The sequence below is a fragment of the Neopelma chrysocephalum genome, unplaced genomic scaffold, assembly GCF_003984885.1.
Source record: "Neopelma chrysocephalum unplaced genomic scaffold, ASM398488v2 Primary Assembly neopelma1_252, whole genome shotgun sequence".
Classification (NCBI taxonomy): domain Eukaryota; kingdom Metazoa; phylum Chordata; class Aves; order Passeriformes; family Pipridae; genus Neopelma; species Neopelma chrysocephalum.
The window spans coordinates 3034021-3059972 of NW_020897914.1; the positions used below are offsets into that span (position 1 = coordinate 3034021).

General features: G+C 50.0%; 1 protein-coding gene across 2 annotated transcripts; it reads right to left on the reverse strand.

Annotated features, from left to right (window-relative positions):
• Positions 1 to 804: 804 nt before the first annotated feature.
• CLDN18 (claudin 18) lies at positions 805 to 15198 on the reverse strand. 2 transcript variants are annotated; one of them, XM_027703912.1, is made up of 5 exons: positions 14979 to 15198; positions 3234 to 3398; positions 2539 to 2644; positions 2110 to 2220; positions 805 to 1272 (listed from the first exon to the last, which is right to left on the reverse strand). In XM_027703912.1, exons 1-5 carry the CDS (start codon positions 15196 to 15198, stop codon positions 1104 to 1106), a joined length of 771 nt encoding a protein of 256 aa, XP_027559713.1. In that variant the 3' UTR covers positions 805 to 1103. The 2 variants fall into 2 exon arrangements, with proteins under 2 accessions (XP_027559713.1, XP_027559712.1); XM_027703911.1 differs by lacking the exon at positions 14979 to 15198 and adding an exon at positions 7294 to 7513.
• Between the last annotated feature and the right edge of the window lie 10754 nt (positions 15199 to 25952).

Here is a 25952-nt window from a genome sequence, read left to right on the forward strand (position 1 = left end):
ATCAAACCAACACCAGCATTTCACCAAAACAACTGTGCCAGTGAACTCCTGCAGAGAATTGAGAACCATGACAAGTGGTGCCAAAACCTCCTGCAGGTGCCCACCACAGTGGCCACTTGGGAGGGTTTGGAGCCCTTTTTTCTCTCTAACTCATCCCTTTGCTCTGCTCATGGGCACTCTGCAGAGCTTTGTTGGGATGTGCTCTGGAGCCAGGTGACAGCACAGAGCTCTGCCCTCCCACCTAAGCTCTTACATCCCTTCCTCTGACCCCTGCAAATCAACCTCCTCTCTGATGGCTTGGCTGGAGGAGGCAACATCCCACCAAGGAGTTAATCTGCACATCACTGGAGGAAAAATTAACACAAGTCCTGGTGTCGGTGTGGAGTTAAATATCTAATGCTCCCTGGGATTTCTGCTCCAAATGTAACTGTAATTAATTCTAAATGAGAAACTCTCCTGGCCTCATTAAAGATGACATCTGCAGGAACACTGGTCACACACAGAGGTTTGGAGCTGTTACAGCAGAGATCTGTTGTAGGAATAACAATGGATTATTCATATTCCCTGGAGAGATCAGAAAAAATAAATATACTTTGGTATCACGGGTTACAGCAAATGTCTAAGGAACATAAATCAGATTAAATCTCCCAGCAGATCAGTACAACCAGCAAAGCAAAGGTGTGACTGAGCAGGAACAGTCACCAGGGAGGAGAATTCCATGACTGTGGGGTCTGTTTGCATTGGGCACATCCAAAGGGCCACGGCTGAATTTACTTCAAATACACAGCTATTATTAAAGGGGAATTTTCACTATTTGAATAACTTGGAAAGGGCACAAGGCACCGCTCCTGGATATCAGTTTATACATGAAACAGGAGCAAAATGTTCTACTCTGAGAGCACCAAAAGGCAGTGTTTTGTTACAGACCTCCTTGTGGCAGGCAGTCCAGTAAAACTGATGTCCACAACAAACCAGGATGCAACCTCAGAGTAGAAAACACAACAGAAAACACAATCCTATTTACAGACTGCTTTGGTGGCTGCACTTTTTGCTTCTGAAGTTACAAACACACAAGAGAGCACAAGCTGAGCCCAGAGGGGCTGCTAGACATAGTCGTATTTGGAAGGGTAGGAGCGTCTTCCCTCCTCACTCCGAGGAGCTTCTTCATACCCCGGGCCCTTCCTGGTCTTTGGGTCGGGCTCATACCCCTTGTAGGGCCCCGTTCTGTAGGAGATGTTCCGTCCTGAGGCGTTGTAGGACACGGCTTTGTACCTGGAAGAGACACAAAAGGTGCCATCAGGCACTGGGGGGTCTGGGACCACCCGACCTGGCACCCTCTGGTCCTGTTTGCTGCTGGATTTTAGGCAACTTTGTGCTGTGTCATCGCTTGGAGACACTCAATGAGCTCAAAACCATCCACTCGTGGACAGACTGCAAGTCCCTTTCCTGGAGTTTCATGAACTTATGATTTCCTTCTCATCAGTAATTCCTTGGTTGAGTGAAGACCCCATGTACAATAACCAGCTGTGTAGGTGTACAAAGTTCTACCTGATGCAGCTGCCCCATCCCTGGAAGTGTTCAAGGCCAGGTTGGATGGGGTTTGGAGCAGCCTGGTCTGGTGGGAGGTGTCCCACATGGCAGGGGGTTGGAATTAGATGGTCTTTAAGGTTCCTTTCAACCCGAACCACTCTATGATTCTACATAAATCATGGGTCACCTGATGCAATCTCCACCTTCTAATGATCTGCTGTGCACCTTGCAAATGAAGCTGCAATTAATGGCCCTGACTTAACCAGGACACTGCAAATTTTAGATTTCAAGGTCTCTCTCCGGCTCTATTTGTTTGCAAGTCACACAGTCGGGGAAGGCAAATGGTCCCTTTTGGCCCCAAAAGGGCAAATAAATAAACAAGTATTGGTGGAGTTGATGTAGTGCTGGGTTAATGGTGGGACTGGATGGTCTTTTCCAACCAAAATGATTCTGTGATTCCACCATCACAGTAACTGCTGCGATGGGGATCTCAGAGACACGTTCTGGGCTGGTTGGGTGCTACCCCAACATCCAAGGTTTCAGGCAGCACCTTCCCATGTCTCCCACAGCTCAGCTTACCGGGATTCCTCTGGGATGAGCCCTCTGCAAGCCAGGCACATCATGATGCCCCCCACGAGGGCCAGGCCACCGGCCACCCACCCGACGAAGAGGGCTGAGCCGAAGGTGTACCTGTGGGACAGAGACTGCTCAGGGCTGGGCAGGGGCCAGGCTGCTCCCCCTGGAACACACCGAGCCTTGTCATCCTCCCCCAGCCCTGCAGGAGTGCCCACAAGTCCCTCAATGGGCTCCCCACCTCCCCCTTGAGCTGCAGGAGCAGAGACATCCCAGCCAACACCTCCAGGGCAGGTAAGAGACTTTATCTCCCAAGGGACTGAATCTTCCCAGTCCTGTGACCATTCCAAGGTCCTCCCAGATGGACCTTTCCTCTGGCTGCAGCCCTGAGGGAGATCCCCACCGTGGAGCCCCCTGAGCCAGCTGCCCACCCACCTGTTCTGGACGTTCTGCATCCCCTGGTACATGTTGGTGGTGGACATCCAGAAGTTTGTGACCAGCATGTTGGCAAACACGGACACGCCGGTGATGGCACACAGGCCTGGATCAGAGAGAGGGACACACTGAGACCCACACAGTTCAGAAGTCACCTGTGGCCTTGGGGAAGCACCTTCCAGCTCTGGAGAGGTGGGTGAGACACTGCTCTGTGTCCTTCAGCAACACAACACGTTACACTTTCCTGCCAGGATTTCCTTGTGTTTACAATTCCGACAGCAGGAATGCAATGCCACCCTCCACAATCCCAAATCATCCCAGCAGGAATCTTCCTCCTGATGTGTTTTCTCACAGAAAATAAGTTTAACAAACAGATCATTTCAGCAGCTGAAAATATCCAACAGTTCAGTGTTAAAGGTTTGTTTTACAGTGACAAACATGGACAAAAGGTTCCCTGCCAGGAATCATTTTTTTGAGTGGAAAACACATTCTCTGCCCCATGGAAGAGGAGATACATTTGGTTCACAACCTGCTCGTTGCCAGGTCTGGAAGCCCAGCCTAAAGAGGTGTGATCTTCTTCCCTTGCCAATAACTCCATGACAGCACCAATGCTTTGGGTGGCTCCAGAGCAGCTGTGTGGAGACCTGGCCACCCTCAATTCCAGGCACAGGGAAAATGGGACAGCACCCACTTACCAGCAACAATGAACATGATGCCAGAGGTCAGAGTCATGTTGGCTTTGGCAGAGTCCTCCATGGTCCCGATGCGGATGCACTTGAGGGCAAAGATGCAGACGAGGAGGCCGAGGATGCCCAGGACGATGCCCACGATCATGAGGGCCCTGACAGCCTGGAACATGGCTGGGGAACAGAGGGAGACACGGGCAGTGACTGACAGGAGACTTGTCAGAGCCTGGGAGCATTTTAAAGGCTGGTTCTGTCTATAAAGATAGGTATTAAGGAAGAAAACCTCGGCAAACAGGCACTGGGTTTACACTGGAATGTTCTCTGGGGCACCTTTGGAATGGGCTCTCTGCCCCAGCTGCCCAAGGAGTTTGATGGCTTAGACAGGATTCTTTATGACTGTTCATTCAGCTGAAATTCATGGAGAAGAGTTAGTGGGGAGCTGGGAGAAGCATGAATTGTTTCATTATTAAATTGATTAAGAAACACTCTTATTTTTAATCCCTAATCAGCAATGAAAGGAGACAGCTCCACCCAGCTCTCCATGATACTTCCAGCTACTGCATGGCTCCAAACACAGTTCTGGGTGTTCCTGATCCACAGGAAAGCACATGGCACAGGAGAAGAGGAAAATCATCTTGACAAACATTACACATCAACAAAACTTTGGCCACGAGCTCCATCCCCATATCCCTTCCATGGTGATTTGTAACAGTCCTGTATAAAACTGTCCATGTTCATCAATACAGCACACAAATGCCCCCGGCCTGAGTGTGTCCAGCAGCCTGCCACGAGGTGGGAATGCTTGTTTGGAGGCAGGCTGGGATGCTGGTGGGTCATTCCTGAGGGAGCTGAGGGCTGAAGGCATCAAAACCCCTCAAGACTCCCTAGAAAAATAAAGGGGAAATGAAAGAGAAACTTGCACCTTTAAAAACAGAGAAGTGGAGGGGGAAAGGGGATGTGAATACCAAGGTGATTCTCTAATAAGGTGGCACATATCCCATGTTTCCTGCACTCCAGAGCTGGCCCCAGACACTTCTCCCCCTGCTCTCCCCGGCAGGGACAGGGAGGCGGCGGCGCTGGGAGGGGGCGGCCGAAAGCATTTCAAGGGCTGTTGGGGTTTGGCTGGGACACTTTGCAGCCTCCTCTTGCCCTCCCACGAGCTCTCCCAGCCCTGGGCTTGGCTCTGATGCTCCCCAGGCGTGACTGTCCCTGTCCAGAGAAGGTGACTGGGCTCGTGGTGGGGTGAGAAGGGCAAGGAGAGCGTTCTGCAGCCCCAGGGGCTTCCCTCGGCCTGGCTGTCACCCCTTGGGGTGCCCGGGGAGCGCGGAGCAGACTCTGCTGGCTTCGCACAGGGTGTGCAGGAGGGCAGGGGTGGGTGCTGGGGTGCTGTGGGGCACCAGCACCCCGAGCAGCAGCACTGGCCCCGCAGTGCTCACGGAAGCAGGAGCCCTGCCACCCACGGGCTGGGAACACACCACCCCCTCCCACCGGCAGTCCCACCGGGGCTGCCTCTTATGACTCAATTTGCCCTTATCAGCCGATAACAAGAGCTAACGAGCCGGGGATTTTCAATCTGCCATTCATCAGCCCCCAGGTGCGAGCTCATTAGCTGTTCTCCACCGCAGAACAAGGAGCTGCGGATACGCCTTATCAGCCCTCAAAGGTTGTTCCGCAGCACCTGATGGGAAGCACAAAGCTGCAAAGAGAAGAAAAGCTCCATCTCATTTGTCTTTACAACCACTGAAGTTCCTTTGCAAGTGCCTTTGTTTCAGGGCAGGAGGAGAGGCTGATAACCCAGCAGCAGACACCGGGGATCCGAAGGAGCTCCTCGTCCCTAACACGGTCCTTCATTCCTGGGTGTTTCCGACAGACCTGGTGGTTCCTTGGGGTCATCACCGAGGGGTTTGCAACCCATCAAGAAGGGACCCTAAGCCAAGATCTCACAGAGAGCTTGTTGGTCCCCAGGAGATGTGTTCCTGGTGTGTCCGTGGAATGACACAAGAGGCCAAGCCAGGCAGATGAGGATGCTGCACTTTTGCCGGAGCACCGAAGTCCGAGTTGGTGAATCTCCATAGAAAAGGAGCTGTTGGGAAGGGGAGGGAGTGGAACATGGCAGGACACAAGAGGAAAAAATGCCAAATAGCCATTCCTGTCTCCATGAGAGTGACTTAGGCACCATCTCCACCAAGGGATGGGAAGGAAAAGAAAGTTCTCCCAGGGCATGGAGGCCTCTGCACTTGGCTCCTGGGACTGGAAGTTCTTTGGAAAGTGAGCACTGAGGCTTCAAGTGCATTTCCACCAAAAGTCCTCTGAACAGAGGTGAATGACCTCCCACAGCAGGGAGTGGAAGGGTTTAGACAAACAAAATAGGAGAGTAAGGGAAAAAATGGCCTGAGGAGCAAAGAGCCCTGGAGTTTAGGGCAAGCACAGAAACCACCGGGGTTTGGGATGAACCTTTTGCAGGAGGGGGGAGAACTTGGCTCCATATCTGCACACCTGATTTCTGTACAAAGGGGTGGTGTCCCACAACCAGGGAATAGCAAAAACTCAAGATTCTTCACCAAAATAAATGCCAGTGCTCTGAAAGCACAGTTTGCATCACTGTGTTTTCCAGATGTAAGGGAAACTGGAGAGTTCTCTTTCTCCCCAGAGTAGTGAGAGGTGAGGAGGTAAAACAACTTTAAGTCATTTAAAGTAAGAATCACATGCATTTCTGTTGCTGATACAAAATTTGAAAAAAAATGGAAATCTGACTTTATGACGAATGATTAATGGGATGTAGAAAGTTTACGGAAAAAAATAAGGTCTTTAAGTTAACCCAATGCAAACAGGAGTATTCTTTGCTTATGTTTTAAGGTATTCATCAATTAAATGGACACATAAAGATCCAAACTGACAGAATATCTCTAAGACACAACAGATATTGTGATATTGCTTTGCGTATTTGCCATATTACCTAAAAATAACTTAAAATGTAAAATCTGGATTAAAATAAATTGACACCAAAAGGATGGTTACCATTGTCTCACTGCTCTTTGAAAACCAATCACCTCCACACAGCATTCTAAAGATATACATGGTGACAATGTTTATATATATATATAGTTTGATAAATACATTTGTTATTCCTTAAAACAAATGGTGCCATAGGAAAAGGGACTCTAGATATCAGGTTTGCTCCTCCAAATAAGAAAGAAGTGGCCTGAGCAATCCTGAAGAAACCCAGAGACACATTTCCCCCATCTCAGCCCTCGGGACGGTCATGGGCTTTCCTCAGAAAGCAAACCCTGGTCCTTGGTGAAGCTTCCCAGAGGGCAGCCAGGTTGGCATCCCTGAGGATACAGGACTGAAGCCCACATCCAGTCAGAAGGCCTGTGGGCAGCAGTTATTGCTGGGACCTGTTTGCAGTTGGGCACCACAGACACTCCCAGGGCACCAGAGCTCCCAGGCTGGCACGGGGGGCCAGGCTGGCTGCTCCTCTCCCATGGGCCAGGAGCATTGGAATACCCTCCCGTGCAGTGGGAGGGCAAAAACAGCTCTTTTGGTAAAATTGGCAAGCAAACAGGAACATAACAGCCCCCTGCAATCGATTCTGCAGCACCAACCCTGCCCAGGTAACGTGGAGTGACCCAACGCCTTCCCCCGCTCCTCACCCTTCCTGCTCACAGGTGGATTTCTCCAATTCCAGTTTTCCCTTTGGGAAAACCAATACTTATTATTATTCTCTGCCAACACACAGCTGTTTTCCTGGGGTTCCCGTGCAAAGGGACAATCCCTGGGGGTTTAAACACCCTCTCTTCCCTCACATCACCAGAGCTGGGCTGAACCTGTGATGCTCAGCCAGAAATCACCCCCAGGTTGCTCCGAATTTCTCCAAGGTGTAACTTCCACTGAGTAAAGGAATCATTTTGGCAATAAATACACACATATTTACGCTGAGTAGCCTGGAAACGTTATTCCTCCCAAAGTGCTCCAAGATACCTGCTCCTGCTACTTCATTTTTGGATGAGAACTGCGCAGAGCTACGGGAGGAGCTCCCAGGTCAAACCTGGAGCACGTTCAGCCCTACCTGGCAGCCCCAGGATGGTGAAGTAGGGCCGGCACTCGGTGAAGCCGGAGCTCTGCCTCACGCAGCTCCTCCACAGCCCCTGGTACTGGAAGACGGCGGTGACGGGGTTGTCGTACAGGTCCTGGGTGCTCCACGTGTCCGTGGCCGTGGCCACGATGGTCCCCGCCACGCCCAGCGAGGCCACCAAGAAGCCCATGACCTGGCACAGGGTGGTGGACATGGTGTGTGCCCGGGAGAGCAGCGAGATGCCCCAGGGGAGCAGCAGCACTAATGGGAGCAGCCGGGTCCTCTCCCCGAGCCACGGGAACGCTGCCGCTCTTATCAGATGCTTTCCATGGAGCGCTGTTTGCTCAAAGTGTTTTTGCAAGATAGTCCAGTTTCACTCTGGCTGGGGAGGTTTGTGCTGGCAGGGCTGCAGATATGAGCTTTTGTCCTTCAGGGTGCTTGTCCTTCCCCCTTGGAGCAGCCACGCTCTGCTGAGTGTTGAGTAACCCACTTGTTGGGTCCTGTGCCGGCCCCAAACCGAAACCCTGCGCTGCCCCTCGGGCTCCTCCTGCCTTCCTGCCACAGGGAAGGACCATGTTCCCAGGGGAATTCAGCCCAGGCCACCCTCTGCTTGTGCCACCAGCCCGATACGGGGGAGCTCTATGGCCCAGCACCCACGGATGTGTCCCCACAAGAGGCACGATGACAACCAGGGACACCAGTGGTGGCTCTGGGAGAGGGTTTAGGGCCACCAGCCCAGCCCAAGGACATGGCTGCTCCCTGCAGGCCCCTGGAGCATCGCTGAGGTTGTGTGGGATGCTGATCATGGCACGACCCAAGGCACCAAGAGCCCAGCAAAGCTCCTCCAGGCCAGCTCTCCACCCGCCCACATCCCACCAGCCAACACGTGGCCCCACTGAAACCCTCGTGGGAGGAAGGAGAGCACAGGGACCATTGGGAAATGGCCTTTTTGGGGTGCTTGTCTGTATTGACTGCAGGGATGGTCCTGGGAAAGGGGTGGGGATATAAGAAATAGGAAATTCATTTCCTCTGCACAGGAGAGAAGTGCTGGGTTTAGAGGAGCAATACAAACCCCCCGTGCCACTGCCAGCAGAGCACAGTGAGCTACAAGGACCTTCCAGACTTCACACTCATCCCTCCCAATCTCACACACCTCTCCACTGATTCCCTTCAGCCCTGACCTAGAAACAAATTCCCACTTTAGGCAGTCCTGGTCCCCCTCCCTGCCACAGGCACCATCAGCACCGTGGGGTGAAGCCACGAGGAGGAGAGGAGAGGCTGTTTCTGTGCATGGAGGAGTTACAACGAGGTTACTACCCCTCGGATTTTGCTTCTGCCTCCTGGAGAACCCCCTCCCAGGACACCCCTTTGGCTCGTGGGGCTGTGAAGCTGGTGGGCAGCACACAGAGATGTGCTGGGCTCTGCTGGAGCAGCCAGAGCACAATTCCATGGCTGGTGGCCACAAGTCACGACCACCACCAGGCCAGGCACAAGATGGCTTTGCTTCCAGCAGTTTTATTCAAATTTCCTAATTTTCACTGACTTTGGCAAGTTTGTATCAGAGGAAGGGCTGGCTCTGCCATATGCCAAGTTGCCAGCAAAACTAATAAGGTGAACAAAACTCACAGAAGGGAGCCCTTGAGAACCAGAGGGGATAGGAACAGCTTATCCTCTGTGAGGGAGAGGGCATGTGGCTGACACTGCTCACCTTGGATGAGAACGTTGCTCATCTTTGTGATAAACCAAGGCTGGGGAGGACCTAGAAGCTGGGGGGACAACTAAGGAGGGGGAGGACCTGGAAGCCAGGAGGACAGAAAGGGTTCAAACCAGTAATGTGGCCGGTTCTCCATCCCATCCTTTGTGGTCCCTCAGCCAGAATTGTGTCCCAGCCCAGAAGAGCTGGTTGTACCCAACCCCTGGTGCTGCTCACCAGCTCTCCAGGATGACTCTGCTCCTTCCCAAGCCCCAGGACTCGCCTGCTTTCTCCTTGCCATCTGGTGGTAAGAGACCACATCCCTTTTTCCAGGCTGAGCCTCTTCAAACCAGGTCAGAGGAACAGATATTCCTCTGGGATACAACCCCTATCCCAAGGGTGGGGCCACCCCACATCCTGAATGTACAACATTGCCCAGAGAAATGAACCCAGGGACTGTGACAGCTCTAAATAAACCCCTGGGGAGGAAAAAGCAAAGGACAGGGGAAGAATTAAAAGGGCAAATATATTTTCTTTTCAGAGCCACCACTCCTTCCTCAAACCCTTCCTGCTGGTTTCAGCTGGAAGCAGCTGGAGCAGCTCTTCAAGCCAACCTTTTCTTCTCCTCCTCCACCATTTCACATCCCAAGCTCCATTGCTCCCCCAAGACACCTCTTGGAAAGAGGGACATCCCCTGGATGTGCCCTGAGCCAGGGTCTGCCACCCAGTCTGTCACCTCACTCACCTTTCTTTGGCACAGAATCTCCTCCTGTTGATGTGAGATGCTGCTTCTCCTCCACCCTCTTACTCAGGGACACCTAAACCCCAGAGCAACCCAAAAATATCACCAACAGTCTCCAGGAAAGCTCAGGTGGAAGAGCCTGGCTTGGATTTTGAGGGCCAGGTTGAATCATGTCTCCAAAGAAGATAAACCAGCTCAGGGTTGTGTATTCCCCACTGAAGCCTCATGTTTGCTCCCCCAAAAATGGAGCTGAAGAAGCAATTTTGGTGATGATGCTCATGCTGCAGCCCTGGGCTAAGAGCCAGACAAACACACAGCCACACCCAGCTCTCCACATGGCATAAGCTTGGAAGAGTTATTGTGGTTGGGAGGGTTCTGTTTGCTCATCCCTAAAAATATTGGCTAAGGTGTTATCCAGCCATCCCAGCATTTGCTCTTTCTTATTCTCTAATCAGCATCACGCTTGGAAATGGTGGGAAGTCAAAGCTCCCACAAACACCTTCCTCAGTGGTTGGTTGAAGCAAAGTTCTGGAGAAAAAAATCCAAACTTGTTTCCGTCCCACCACTTCCCCAGCACATTTCCTCTGCCTCTCTCAGATATTCTGATTTTAAGCTTATTTTTAAAGGTTGTTTCTGAACCACTCAGGGAAAAATATGTTTCTCTTTGCAAAAACTCATCATCCCATTTTCCCAGATAACAGAAGGTCACCTGGGAGTTCTGTCTGGGCTGTTGGCTCAGAGCACACCCCAAGAGGTGGTTGGGTGATAGGACAGCTGTAGGACAAGTCTGAGCATCTTTAGCACAACCTGATGCTCCTCTCCAGCCACCCGTGGGAGATGTCCACAGCCAGGAGTGGCTGAAGGATGGATTGCTCTCCAGCTTGGTGGTTGAAAGCTTGGGGCAGAGGGTTTCCCATGTCCCGTGGAAATGCTGGGAAGGGGCTCGGTGAGGACACAGCTCTTGCCAAGGCCAAGCTCCCTCTCCAAGGAGCAGAGAACGGGGGTCCCATGACTATTGAGACATCTCCAGTGGTTTACCCAAACCAGGAGAAGGAAGGGGGCTTTGTGCCCACTCCCCTCTGCCCCCTTTCTCTCAGCTCCCCCTTGTTTTCCCTGCCCAGGCGTGGACTCTCCGTTATCTCAGCCCGTTCCGGGGCCCATGGCAACCCCACAGTGTTATCGCTGCCTCTCCCTCAAAACTCACCTACAGCTCATGTTTGCTTTCAAATTTGCAAATAGAACTCACACCCTGCCAGTTGTTCACACCGTTCCAGCTTGTCCAGACCCAGCCAAGGCAAACCCACCCTTCTCCCCCTTCTCCCCCTGCATCCACTGCTGTGACCACCATGGGCTCCAGGAGCGTGTGCTGGGCCCTTCTGGAGCTCAGTGGGGAAGGGGGGTCATGGAAGGACCCCATCCCAGCTCAGATCCACCCCACTGGCCCTCAGATGGTCCAGAGGGTACTTTGAGGTGGCCCATGAAGCTGCACTGTGCCCCAGATGCCTACGAGCTGTATCCCAGCCCCACATCTCCACAGCCCCTTGGCTTTCCCTTGCCTTGCTCCTCTTCCAGCCCTTATCCCAGATCCTTTAGAACACTTTTAACCTGTCTCTCACCTTTGCATGGTGTGAAGGCACGAAACAGTAAGAATGTGACACGAGCACCCAGCTCACTGCCACCTCCTCCCACCCCAAGTGTCACTGGGGGTTGGGGTGCCCCAGAACCCCTCTAAGGGTCTCCCATTGGCTCTTCCCCCATCCCTGCACCTCCTTCAGCTCCTGCTGGGGGCACAAACCCCCCACAGCCCCACGGGTGCCCTTGGTAGGTTTATGTCAAGTCTCCAGCCCACCTGGGCCACCTAAATCCTTCTGTGCACAAAACTGGGTCTCCAAAGGCTTCAAGAAGGTTACAGGAGTTACCTGCAGATATTTCAAAATTCGACTGGGTTAAAGGGTTTTAAGCAACCAAAAGAACTTGGAAGAGACTGTCCCATGGCCACCACCAGTGGAGGATTATGACAGGTCATCAACAGCCCCCATCCTCACAAACTTTGGGCGTGAAAGAGTTCCAGGGAGCAGAGATGCTGTTCCTTGGCTGGTGGGATGCCCTGTCTCCAAAAGCAAGGGTTTTGCCACAAAATGTGTGTTGGTTGTAGGAACTCAAAGAAAACCTTGGAACAACATGGATACAGAAGGAAGGAAATGCAGAGCAGCCAATGTTAATAATTCCTAGACATGAATTCTCCTCAGGAAGATCCGTGCACCTCTGCCACCCTCCCTCACCAACCAGCTGAGAGCAGCTGTGTCACACAGAAGTCATGGTTACATTCCCAGGGATTGGTTTCACTCTGACCCCTCTAACATGGACATTTTTACTGGTTGGAGAAGTTTAACAGGCTTTCAAAGCTGCTGTTGGAAAAGCAAAAATATTCTTCTGTTTCAAGCCCCCAGAGCTTTGTTGCCTCAGCCCTTCTGGAAGGGTCTAAAGGGAATAAATTGTCTCCTCAGAAATGGCTGAAGCAGGTTCACTGAGCTGGAAAAAGGGCATCAAGAACAAACAGGAAAATCACTGCCCTTGTTCCTGTAGTTTAGCAAACTTGGAAGCAACTGGAAAATGCTCCTTTTAGGAGAAGGTGCCTCTTGATTTCCACCTTGATTTTCTTAGCTTTGCCCGAGCTTATCTATTGCTGTTTGTGCCTTATTTGTGTGTTCTAACTCCCTCTGTGTCCTCCAGACCCTCACACACCAAACCAGCAGCAAAAAACAACACGAGAAAGCCAAATCAGAGCAAGCAGGTTCAGTTCTCAGGTGACATTTTCCACCAGAGACCGACTGTTTATAGCTGAGCAGCAAAGAACCCAGGTTATTTCTCATTTTCATCTATTATCTTGATTTTTCCTCCATCTATTTGAAATTAAAATTCCCAACCAAATTGAAGATAGATGATGGGCAAGACAGGTTTAATCTTTGCTAGGGGAGCAAGGGATTGAGGTAAAAAAAAACCTTGGAAAGCAAAACTTCCTCGGTGTGCTCAGGTCACCTCGCTGGTTGTGAGAGTCCTATTATTTTTATTCACTCTGGCACTATTGTTCCCAATATAAATTGCCATTGTCAGAATAATAAATAGGGGTTTATAATGGAAATGCTGACAAACCATTAACCATGGGGTGGGTAGAGAGGGGGGGTTAATGGCGAGCGAGGTGAAAATAAACACGGGGAGGATGCTCTTAAATAATATCTTAACAAATTAATAATTTGATTTTTTAGCCTCGTTTCCCCCCCACTCTGGTTGGGATAAAGTTGCCCTTTGCTGGTGGTGGGTGGGAAGAAACGCCTTTAGGAGCAGATGGATCTGGGAGACGGAGCCAATCCCTAAAACACAGCAGTGGGGAGAGTGGGTTTGTGGCTCCTCCAGAGACTGGGAAGTGTCAGACAATATATAACAGGAGGGGAAAACGGGAGCAGGGAGGGGGAGACTTCTGAAGAATTCATTAAAAAGAAAGGGAAAAAATTCCACCTCATTTTGTAGGGCAGAGCTGATAACACCGGTCACAAAAAGCACATAAATATTCATTTTCCCACAGCTCCCCAACAGCCCTGAGGGTGGAGATGGCAAATTTTGGGGGTTCAGGCACCCACCTGCCTTTATATTCAGATTTATTTTAAATTTCTTTTTTGGGGTCTTTTAAATTTCTTTTTTTGGGGTCTTTTAAATTTCTTTCTTGGGGTCTTTTAAACTCCTTTTTGTGGGTGGCAGCAGAAACCCGGCAAACCCAGGTAGAAATTCCACTGGAAGGTGATGGTTTCCCTGGAAATCCTGATATTTAGGATAGGATGCTCATTTCTGTCGTGGCTGGGAGACTGAACTCCCACAGCCTGTCTCAAAGCAGGAAAATCCTGCTCCTGCAGGAAATCCACCCCCCCAACATTTCCATTTTAGAAAACTAACACCCACCCTACAGACACCAGTCTGCAGGTTTGGGAATTGCCAAAAAATCCCTTTTTTTCTTTTTGCTGTAATGCTGAGCTTAGCAACAAAGGTCTTTGGAAAGAACAAAACCCCCCAAATCTCAACTAGTCTGGTTTCTTCAAAGATTAAAGCAGTTCCCAGAGCTGAACACTTGAAAAGTGTAATTGCTTCTTCCTTAGAGTCACATTTTTTGTCATTTTAAGCTTTCAGAGCAGCAGAATTGAGGCAGTTCTGCAGCGTGTTGTGGGTGTATCTGTGTGTGGGGAGGATTTGGGTTTTTACACTTCAATTTATTCTTCATGTGGCAACTTTAATCTCTTTATAGAACCATAAAGGTTGGAAAAGTCCTCTAAGACCATCGAGTCCAACCATTAAACCAGTAATTAGTTGCTGGAGTCAAGTTTTAGTGACCTGTCCTGCCCTTTGCTCCATGAGTTTTCCCTGGGGGAAGCTGCTCAGCTTTGCTGACTGTGATGGAGCACAAGCCCTGCACAAACACCATTTTTTGGGTGTTCAGGCAGGATCAGGCTCGTTTCCTTCTAGGAAAATGCATCCCTGGCACCTGCTCTGGGATGTTGCAGCACATCCAACACCAGACACCAGCTCTTCCCTCCATCCTTGCTGTCTCAGAGCACAGAGGCCAGATGGGTGGAACAGCCTAAGTGCCTTTTTTCTCACTGTATTAAGGCAAGAAAAACCCCCAGATAATCCTGTTGTAACCTAATTGTTTGCACCCCGAGATACTCCGGGCACAACCAGCCCAGGAATGATTCCCGTGGAAGAAGAAAACTGGAACCAAAGGAGAATTAGGGGGAAATCCTGCCTGGTGGTGTTAGCCCATCCCAAAATACAGTGAGCCAAACTGTGACAGATCCTCTTAGGAAAGGATCTGCTCCAATGACAAGAATATTAGTGGCTTCTGGTGGGAACCACATAGCTGGAATTCTGCAGGAGGAATCGACCCCACGGTGCGGGGGACGAGTTACCCCACGGAGCAGCTCTGACAAAGCTCGGGAACATGATCCAGAATCAGCTGTGGTGAGTTTTGCTGATCCTCCCCACCCTGGTTAGGACAGAGATGCTTGGCCATGGGAGGGGGCTTGGGTGGAGATCTCTCCAAGGGACCTGTTACCCAAACAGGGGGAGCACCCGAGATCCTTCCTGGCCGGAATTCGGGGTTCCCGCTCTGCACTGAAAACCACCCATTACAGCCACTCCCACAGAGCTGCTGGCAGGTGCCCCCCCCTCCCTGCCCTGTGAGCCAGCGGGCCCTACCTGGCAGCCCCAGGATGGTGAAGTACCCCCGGCATTCCGTGAATCCGGAGCTCTCCCGCACACACGTGCGCCACAGGCCCTGGTAGTTGAACACGGCGGTCACGGGGTTGTTGTACAGGTCCTGGGTGCTCCACTGGTCCATGCAGGTGGATGCAATGATGCCCCCGATGCCCAGGGCGGACACCACGAAGCCCATGGACTGGCAGATGGTGACGGACATGGTGCCAGGCGAGCACGAGCCTCCCCGAGCCGGGTGTGGGGCAGGCAGCCAGGGCACGGGGCACTTTTAGCCGGAGGCAGCGCCTACGTCACGGATGGAGTCAGGAGAGGCCTGGTTGGCACCACACAAACCTCCCCTTCCCTTTATCTGTTTCTGGTGAGATAATTTTCCCTCGCCCGGTACCGAGAGCCGTTTGTTCCGTGCACGCCTCGCTCTCTGTTTACCTTCTCCCTCCAGGCAGGGGTGCAGCCAGCACAGGTCCCACGGGGACCAGCAGATCCCTCTGGAACAGCCGGCAGAGAGATCCCAAGGGAGCAACTCTGAGCTCCGGGAGAACAAGCACAGAGGTGCCTAAATGGGATGAAACGGATAAAAATTATGGAGAGCCCAATCCTTCCCTGGCAAGGATGATGCTTTTGAGCCAAGGGGAGAGGTTTAGGGTGGATATTAGGAAAAAATTCTTCATGGAAAGGGTTTACTTAATCCCAGAACATTCTGAGTTGGAAGGGACCCACAAGGATCATCAAAGTCCAACTCTTAAGTGAATGGCTCATCCAGGGATTGAACCAGCACTGGCACAGCTGCCCAGGGCAGTGGTGGAGTCCCCATCCCTGGAGGGATTTAAAAGCCCTGTGGATGTGGCACCTGGGGACGTGGGTTAGTGGTGGCCTTGGCAGTGCTGGGGGATGGTCAGACTCGATGGTCTTGTAGGGCTTTTCCAGCCTGGCTGATTCCATGATTTGTGACTGTGCCTCTGTCTGGGGCTGTTTGCTCCACCAAAACACTCCAGCCAAGCTCAGGGTGTAAAGGAGGGTGTCCCCCAGCAAAGGGCAGGCCCTGGGGTTGGGGTGGACCTTGCTGGGGCAGGGCAGGCTGGGAGCACGTGGAACAGGCAGCAGCTGCTGAGGAGGGAATGGGGAAACATGCAGTTTGCTGGGGGAGCACCAAGGGCAATGAATAAACAGGAGAAGCTGTATATCCTCATTCATTATTGCCTTAAACCCCTCATCCAAATATGAACTGGGACTTGTTTAGATGGACAAAAAAAGAGGGCAAGAAAAGAATGACTTTTCTGCTCCATCCCTCAAAACCTCCTTCCTTGCCCAGTTTTCCGCTGGTACCTGCTTGTGGTTGGAGAGTAAAGGGGGATGTGCGGGAGAGCTGCTCCCCGTGGGAGGAGGGGGATGAGGAGCCCTGTTTCAGCAGTGCCAGACTCACACCTGGCACGTGGAGCCTTCAAGAAGGGACCCTGAGAAGAAGTGGAGCTCAGTGGGGTGACATTCAGGTGGTGGAAGTGGGAAGTCATCAGGGAGCACGAAGAGGTGGCCACTGTCATCTGGCTGCACTCACCCTTGGTCAAGGGTCTCTCCCAGATGCTTGGTCTGAAGTGTCTCCAGGACTTCCCTGTGAAGCTGCTTCTGAAGAAGATCCAACTTTTTGTGGGAACACCGTGATTGGCTACTAGAGATTATTTCAGCTCTGCATCTTTTTGGGAGAACCAAGCAAGCTGGAAGGGACCTTGGGAAGTCATCCAGTCCATTCCCACACCCAAAGCAGAGCAACGCTGTTCCTGAAGCTCTGAGCAGTCATCAGAGAGTATCCATGAGGGACACGTCACTCTCACTTCAGATTATTTATCCCAGAGTCTCAGTTATCAACTCTGAAAATGTCCTGCCTAATACTGAAGTTTGTTACACATCATTCATGAAATTAGTGCCCAAAATTAAACATCAACCAGGGAAAAGACAACTCCACGTGTGTCACCAACAGTCCCCAGGTTCAAACGTAACATTACCCCGCTCTCCTCATTTTCCCCAAAAGAACAGCGTTGGTGATTCATGTGCTTTCCTAATCCTCTCTCCCTCCCTGGGCTGTTTTTGGGCACAGTGATACCAGTGCTGGTGCCACACCTCTCCCTGTGCTGGGGCTGGTCATTGCTCTCGGTATCGGTCAACAGAGCTTAATCACGGCAAGCGTTCTCAGTATCACAGAGCCAAACACAGAGCCCCGGGCCAGAGCACAAACACACTCCCTGTGTTTGTCACAACTCACCTGGAGACACAAAAGACTCCTGGCAGCCAAGGATTGTGTTCAATAAGTTACCTCAAAGGAGAAATTCACTTTGTGTTCCATCGACTCCGTTTTGTGCGTGTCGGTTTTGGGGTGGGAAGTGCTGCAAAGGGACAGATCTCGTCCAAATCATCCATCCACTGATTTCAAGGACTCTGCCAATTTACAGCAGACAGAAGAGTAGGGCCCTGGTGTGTGAGTAGCATCATTCCGCAGCAGAAAGTTCCAAACTGTAACCAAAAGGAGAGTTCTCTCTACTGAGAGCATCTCACAGTGAAAATACCCAGGGACTGAACTGCTTCGACCACCCAAACTTACCCACTTGATGGGAGAGCACCTTCTCTTCTCAGTTACCTCCCACAACGTGGGCATGGCAAGGGCAAAGCCTTCCCTGGGTGTTCTTCCTAAGGAATGATACCACAGGAACAGACTCCCAGAATGTGCTGAGTTGGAAGGACCCACACAGATCATCCAGTCCAACCCTCAACCCTGCACAGGACCAAGTCCCCCCCTGTGCCCCAGAGGATCATCCAAACCCTCCTGGAGCTCTGGCAGCCTTGGGGCTGTGCCCACTGCCCTGGGGAGCCTGGGCAGTGCCCAACCACCCTCTGGGGGAAGAACCTTTGCCTAAGATCCAACCTGACCCTGCTCTGGCACTTCAGGCCTGTCAGCTGTGCCCACCGGCTGTGCCCTCTGCCCATCTCTGATGCTGTGGCAAATAACACCTGTAAAAAGTCCAGTTTGTGTGGTTCTCTGGGATTTCAGTGATTTAGACTGGCTTTACTTGTGCTGGTGCCCCAAGGAAGGGGACCCCTCACAACCCCACTGAACCTCCTTCTTCCAGCACAGAGGGGAAGATTCCTCCTGAATACGGGATTTGTCCCCGCCAAGGAGGACGCCTCGGCTGCCTAATTATTTTATTCATAAGGCAGCAATGATTCCAAAGGCATCTGGGTGACCTATCTAAAGCTAAGTGAATCCCTCACCCCCGAGGAGCCCCGCTCGCCCTGATCCCCCCCGGGAGGCGGGCTTGGGTGGCGGAGGAGCCGCCGCGGGAATTCTGAGGAGCCGGACAATGAGCAACACATTGACGAAGTGTTCACATTATTGGCTGATGGGTCTGCATCACTCACTCATTCACCAGCACAAGGTCTAAATTGCAGAACCAATTAACGGCACTAATAGCCCTTGCCTGAATTAATCTTTGAGACAAAAGAGGAGAGAAGTGGAAGAGCTATTAGCAAATCAAGCTGTACCATCCCTGCTTTATTGCGGGAATCTAAGTGTCTGTATTTGGCTATTATGAACTGACTGCAATTACAGCCCTCATTTAAAATGATTAAGTGGTTATAATTATTTTTCAATTAAAACTTAGATCTTCCATTTATACAACATTGCAGGCTTCAATTAAAGTCCTTTTTCCTCCTTTTTTTTTTTGGAGGGAAAAGAAGTACCACTGTGCCAAAAGAATCTCGCATCTCTTTTCCCCATTAAGTGCCAAATAACCTGCTAATAACACCTTGGTTCGGATCCCTCCTTCCCAGCCTTGCTGAACTGCTGCATGGTGAAGGAGATAAAACTTCCAGGCATAGAACCTGCCAAAGGTCAATAAAAACAAGCTTGGAAAGTGATAGGAGCCTCAAATACCTCTGGAACCAGGTTTGCCCACCTGAAACGGTGGGATAACCATTCCCAGGGCTAAGCACTGCAGTGCTGTAGGTGTTATTTGTAGAGGAATTTGGGTTTGGGGACCTGGGGGCACTTGGCTTGTCTGGGGTTTGTTTTGGAGAGCAAAAACACTGGAAAACAGAGAACTGGAGTGTGGCAGCAGGTGAGCTCAGGAGAGGTTTATGCCAGGCCTGGATTTAAAGATCTGGGGAAAGAAAAGCCAAGATCTTCATAGGCAAAGTAAACCAAGGCGAAAATTTCTCTAGTTTGCATTTTGAAATCACATTTCTGGTTCTAATTGTAGTTACAAAAACAGAAAGATATTTAAAAGAGAGAGGAGAGGGAGGGGAGGGGAGAGGGAAATTCAGAAGGAATTGGTCCAGCCAACGTGTATTTTCCTGTGATTTTTTTTAACAACAAGCCCCAAAAATTTATTTATTCATTACCCCCGTGAGGTTCAAGAGCTCTGATGGTGTCCCTTGCCCCCAGCTTCTCTCACCATCTAACTCAAGAGTGTTGGCCATGAGGTGAGAAAGGAGCCACCCAAGGAGCCAGCACACACCAAGGAGTCCCTCCTTCCCCCACTGGCCCCCCTCTAACACTCGATGGCACCGTCAGCTCTGTCCCAGAAGCGCTGGGAACACCAGGAAATCTTCTATAGACAGTGGGTTTTGCAATTCTCCAGGGAGGGCTGGGTGGAGAGGGTGACTCAGAGGAGCAGGGTAGGGTAGGACAGGGTTTGTGGCACAGGCAGAACCACACGGAGCATTTCTGGTGCTCCCAACAAGCCCCAACAGCACCCACAGCTCCACACTCCCAGGGTCTCCCAAGAGCAGCGAGGAGCACCTTCCCTGCACAACCACGACATCCCTCGGGACGTGCCCAAGCAAGAGGAGCTTCTCAGGAAGGGTGAACTTCACCCAACCTCTCAATTGCCACATTCCTGCCTGGCCCCGGGAGGAGGAGGAGGAAACACATGGGCAGGAGAGCTTTTGTCCACCAGAATGAGCTCAGGAGAAGTCATTCATTGCTGGTTGTTTCCCTCTCTTGCGTTAAGGAGCAGCCACACAAGTAGTGCTGGAAGATGTAGGGAAAGCCCTGTTGCCACCCAACCTCAATTTACATTTTTCTACCATTCTTCAACCTTGAATCTGCCCTGCACTGCAGTGTCCCCAGACAAGGTTCATCCACCAGACAAGGTGAAGGACACTTCCCCTGGCACAGGGGCTGCAGTGCCCTGGGTTGGCACATGGACATCTCTGCCAGTTTGGCTGGCAGGGCTCTGATATGTCTTCTCTAGAGCACAGAATGATGGAATGGTTTGGCTTGGAAGGGATCTTAAAGCTCATCTCATTCCACCCCCTGCCATGGGCAGGGACACCTTCCACTAGCCCAGGTTGCTCCAAGCCCCGTCCAACCTGGCCTTGGACACTTCCAGGGATCCAGGGGCAGCCACAGCTTCTCTGGGCAACCTGTGCCAAGGTCTGTTGGTGTTTGGGAACAGGTTGTTTAAACCAAGTTCCCGGACTGAGATGACCCTGAGAGCTCAGTCCGGGAGCCCAGGACGTGTGAACGAGGAGGAACCAAGGGGCTGCAGACCCAGGATCTGTGTCCCTGGCACTGTCACGAGCTGAGCACATGCACAGGTCACTGTGCAATAAATACAGTCCTGAACAATCATTGGAATTACAGAATCACAGAATTCAGGTTGGAAAATACTCCCAAGATCCTGGAGTCCCCCCTGTGCCCGATGCCCACCTTGTCACTGAGTGCCACGGCCAGGCCTTCCTTGGGGACTCCAAACCTCCCTGGGCAGCCCCTGCCAAGGCCTGACCACCCTTTCCATGAGGAAATTCCTCCTGATGTCCAACCTGAGCCTCCCCTGGCACAGCCTGAGGCCGTTCCCTCTCCTCCTGTCCCTCGTTCCCTGGGAGCAGAGCCCAACACCCGCCTTCCAAGGCCTCCTGGATCAGAGGTTTGCAAGGAAGAATCGGAGGCCTCAGCCCAAATTAATGGATAGTTTGAGCTACAAATCTTTCCTCCCTTGCTGACAAACCACTGGGCTTCCATATTGAAGTGCTTCAAAGCCAAGGAAAGCAGAAAGTGAGGTTCAAAGTAGAGGGAAACTGCAATATCTTATAAGCACCTTCACTAATTTCCATTCTGGAAACTAGCCATGGAAAAGTTTGCTGCTTGGGAGAGGTAGACAGAAAGAATTAAATTAAATAAATAAATACTATACTATAGAAATTAAACTACTTTATTAATTAAACAAAGTAAAGGAAAGATTATATAAAGTAAAATATATGTTATATAAATTATTACATATATTATATAAATTAATGTATGCTATAGTATATCAATTAAAATATGAATACTATATAAATTAATATAATTAAAATACTAAACTATATAAATTAAACTATAAATATTATATAAATTAAAATATATATTATATAAATTAATATATACTATACTATATCAATTAAAATATTAATACTATATAATTAATATATACTAGACTATAAAAATTAACTACAAATACTATATCAATTAAAATATGCCATACTATATCAATTAAAATATGAATACTATATGAATTAATATATACTAGACTACATAAATTAAACTATAAATACTATATAAATTAAAATACATACTCTATAAATTATATATACTAGACTATATAAATAAAATATATATACTATATAAATTAAAATATATATACTGTACAGGTTAATACATACTAGACTATATAAACTAATATATCCTAGACTATATAAATTAATATCTAAATCCTATATAAATTAAAATACATAAATTTGATGCACAACTCAATTTAACTGGCAAATCAGATGAACTTTAAACACTCTTTCGGGCCACAGAGCAGGGATTTTTTTCAGCTTCTCGGTATTTAAGAAGTCATTAATGGGTTTCCAATACCTGGCTCTGGAAGGTGATGTTGCCCTTTGCCTGAACAGGCCCCGGGGCTGCAGGGGGACAGGAATGGGCATGTTTTGGTTGCCACATCCCAGGCACGGACAGAGATAACAGGGAACGTTCTCAGGCATGTTCTCATTCCCTGGTTTGGGGTTCCCAAACCTCTCCAGGGGGCCCAGCTTGGTGTGTTGTGGTGCCTGTTGATCTTTCAAGAAAAGCAGATATTCTTTTTGTTTGTTTGTTTGTTTGTTTTTGTAATAAAAGGTTCGATTTTCTATTTATAAAATTCTTCAACTCAGTTTTTTAGGAAAACTTTGCTGGAAAATCAAGCAAAGTGGATCTGGCACCCCGTGTCCTGGTGCTCTGCTTTCCTGGGATTTGGGACCTCCTGGCCACCCCCAGAGAAGCTCCATGTCACCCCCACTGGCCATCTGTGAGCCCAAACCCACCTGAGCACCAAATCCCCCTCTTCAGCCTCCTTGGAAAACCCTCTCTATTCCCAAATCTCCCCAAAGCAGGAAGTCTGGAGGGGTGGAGACATTTCCTGGGAGGTGACCTGAGGTGCCCGGAGGGAACCCAGGGCGAACACGACACATCCCAGCTCCTGTCTGCAACAACCCAGCACGGATCAGCATTCCCTCTGAGCCAAGAGCATCCCATGGGAGCAGGGATGGCCCTGCAGCTCCATCCCACCCCTTGGGATGCTGCAGCCACTGCCAGGAGGTGCCCAGGCACACGTGGTGACCCCAAAACACCATCAGGGCCCGTGCCAAGCACCCCATCCTTCCCCAGGGAAACCCTGCCCAACCTTCTCCAGCATTCCGGGGGCAGGGAAGAGGGTGAGTTTGAACCTCAAAAGCCCAAACAGATGGCAAATTCCTGTTTCAGGTTTTGTGGCCAGGATCTAAAGGCTCAGGCACATCTGTCACAAACACCATTCCCAGGCTCTCTCCTCCAAGCCTTTGTTTCCTTCTCATTGCTTTGACACCAAAGGATTCCCTCTGGACATTCAGGAATTGTGCTTGCATATAATACACCCCCAGCTTTCTCAGGACCTAAAGCCTGGCATTGGGGAGAACAATTGTGTTGGCCTCCAGTTGCTTTGGAAAAACAAAATTTACCCTGGCAGGGCTCTCCTGCTCTGGGGGCGGGAAAAGCCTCGGACACTTACTGGAATTATCCTCTTTTTATTATTATTTTCTTGTGTTTCCTTCTGGCTTCCAAGAAAGCCTGTGTGGACAGACCAGAAGACCCCTCAAGGTGCCTTTCAACCTGTTTTATAGGAAAAAAACCACTCCACAAATAGGGGCTTCCAGAAGGGATTTTAGGATGAATAAGAGAGGGAAGATGCAGCATGTGAGGAATGAGGGCAGCTGTCCCTGCAAGGCTCCAGCAAAGTCCACTGGGGACAAGGGACAAGGAATCAATTCTTCCACCATCCCCTGTTAAAAGTCAGGATCTATTTTCCCTCTCTAGGTCAGCTTTTTCCACACAGGCCAGGAATTCCAAAGGCATTCCAGGGCCAGAACAGAAGGAAAAGAATTCCCCAGCCCATTTGAGGATGTGCCTGCAGATCCTTTGCATTGTATACTTGTACTTTTAAGTCATTATTAATGATTCTTTCTTACTCAAAAGCATCCACTGGTGTTCCATGTAGGTAGGAATGAAATTCACCAAAAAAATGTAGTTTTACTCTTGAAAAACACATTTTTCCTTACTTGCTTTTGTTCTCTCTGTATCCTTTGCTGCTGACTGTTGCTCTTTCAAGGAAAGCAGATATTCTTCTTTTTCTTTTCTTTTTTTTTTTTTTTTAATAAGAGGCTCTATTTTCTATTTATAAAATCCTTCAACTCACTTTTTTTTAGGTAAACTTTGCTGGAAAATCAACCAAAGTGGAGCTGACACCTAATTCCAGGCTGCAGAGCATGGATGTGTCTGTGTAATGCCATCGACGTGGGGCTGCCTGGACCCCCATTTCAGAGTCTTAGTGTGTCCAGTGCACACCCTGGGTTGATTTTCCAGGGCAAAAAAAAAAGGACAGGAATGACAAAGAATTGCATTTGTATTGGCCAAACTTCCCTTCTCAGGTGGGAATTTCAAGTTACTTTTCCCAGTTACCTCTCTCTCATCTCCCCCTCTTCACTGGGCAAAACAGGGTGAAAAACTCCAGGCTCCCAGCCGGGTTTTCCTATTTCTTTTTTCCCCCATTTTCCTCTTTTTCATCCACATGATTTTTCCAAGGAGTGACAAACTGCTGAGAACACTCACATCCAGAGCAATGACAAAGCTGGCTCGCTCTGAAGAAAGAAAAAAAGCCTCTAAATATTGTCATTGGAAATATCCAGAATGTTTCCAGGGCTCTGTGTTTGCAAAGCAACTCCCAAACGTTTGAGTGACTAATTCCTGCCTGAGGCATGAGCTGAAGGAGAAGATCCTGCAGGATGAGGATGGGATGTGACATCTCACCCTGTCCTCGTGTTACTCTGACCTTGCACGGGCAGCAATTGACTTTGAACTGGTCTGAATAAAAGAGATCTCTGGGCTGTGACCCGAATACCCAAAGGTTTAGAATTGTTTTATCTTGTGAGTTGTGCAATCCACAGAGTTTTCTTCGCAGGAGCGATGGGAAAACACCTGCACAACTTGGAAAAAATGGACTTTTTAGGGTGGAGAAGAGCGCCCAGATTACCCCTACAGATCTAAACCCAGGGGAGACTCTCACCACAAAATGTTTTTGCAAAAATATCCCGTGGGCAGGGGAAGAGCACCAAGTGTTTGTGTGCACGTGGCAGGAGATGCAGCAGCATCCAAGCACAGGGGACATGAGGGACATGTGGCCCCTGCAGGTCCTTTCCAGCTCAGGATATTCCATGATTCGATGATCTGTCTCCACCTTCCTCAACCCAAAAATCCCTAAAAAAGAGAGAGAAACGGGGCTCGGGCACAGTAAAGGGTCCCGTGGCCACAGGATGGCAGCAGAAACCCAGCGATGCGGCCTCAATCCTCACCCTGCACTGAGGGACGTCCTCTGTCAGAGGCAGTAAATTGAATTATTTTATTGTCTGGAGGAGATTTCTGCAGTTTCCCATCCCGAGCTGGTGTTTCAAGGAGATGGGATAGAGATAAAGGTAAAGAGAAGATAAAAGCGGGTCCTGTTCCCCTCCAGGGCAGGGGCAAAGGGCTGGGGGTTAATTGGTGGGAGAACTTTGCTGCTCCGTTGGAGACATTGCAGAACCACTGAGCATTGATTAAAAAAAAAAAAACATAAAAAATATAGATATAAAGGCTGTTAGTCCACCTTCATCCCTGCTCCCTCCCTCCAGGCCACAGCTCAGCCAACCTTCCCAGCCTTTTCCAGCCCATTGCAGGTGGGTCGTTGCTCTGCTCCCTCTCCCTCCCCTTTATTGACGCTGGGCCGGGCCGTGCCCAGTGGCCCGTGGGTTGGACAGCCCTGGATGCACAGCCCTGAACGGGCACTGGGAAAGGAAACCCCCTCCCTCTGCCCTGCCTCCATCCCTGTGCCACCCTGCAGCTCCCCCCTCGAGGGCAGGGAGCAGCTTTTGGCCACATCCACGGCTGATCTGCCTTTCTGCCTGGTCCCTCTGTAAGAACATGACCAAGGTTTGCCTTTAAAAGGCAAACATTAGATGGTTTTGCAGGTCAATAAGATTGGTAACCCCAGAACTAGAATTTTTTTACTTTTTTTTTGTTAATTTTCCGTGTTTTGGAGACCCTGACCAGCTGTCAGTGTTCAGACAATGAACTAAGACATAAATCATGCATTCAAATATCCCATGGCCACAGAATCATGGAATAGTGTGTGGGAAGAGACCTTAAAGCCCATTTCATCCCACCCCCTGCCTTGGGCAGGTCCCTTCCAGGACCCCAGGTTGCTCCAACCTGGCCTTGGACACTTCCAGGAATGGGGCAGCCACAGCTTCTCTGGGATCCAACCTGTGCCAGGGCCTCCCCACCCTCACAGGGAAGAATTTCTTCCTAATCCCTAATCTAAACCTATTCTCTTCCAGTTTAAAGCCATGATCAGTCCCTAGATTTATATCCTGACAGAGACTTAT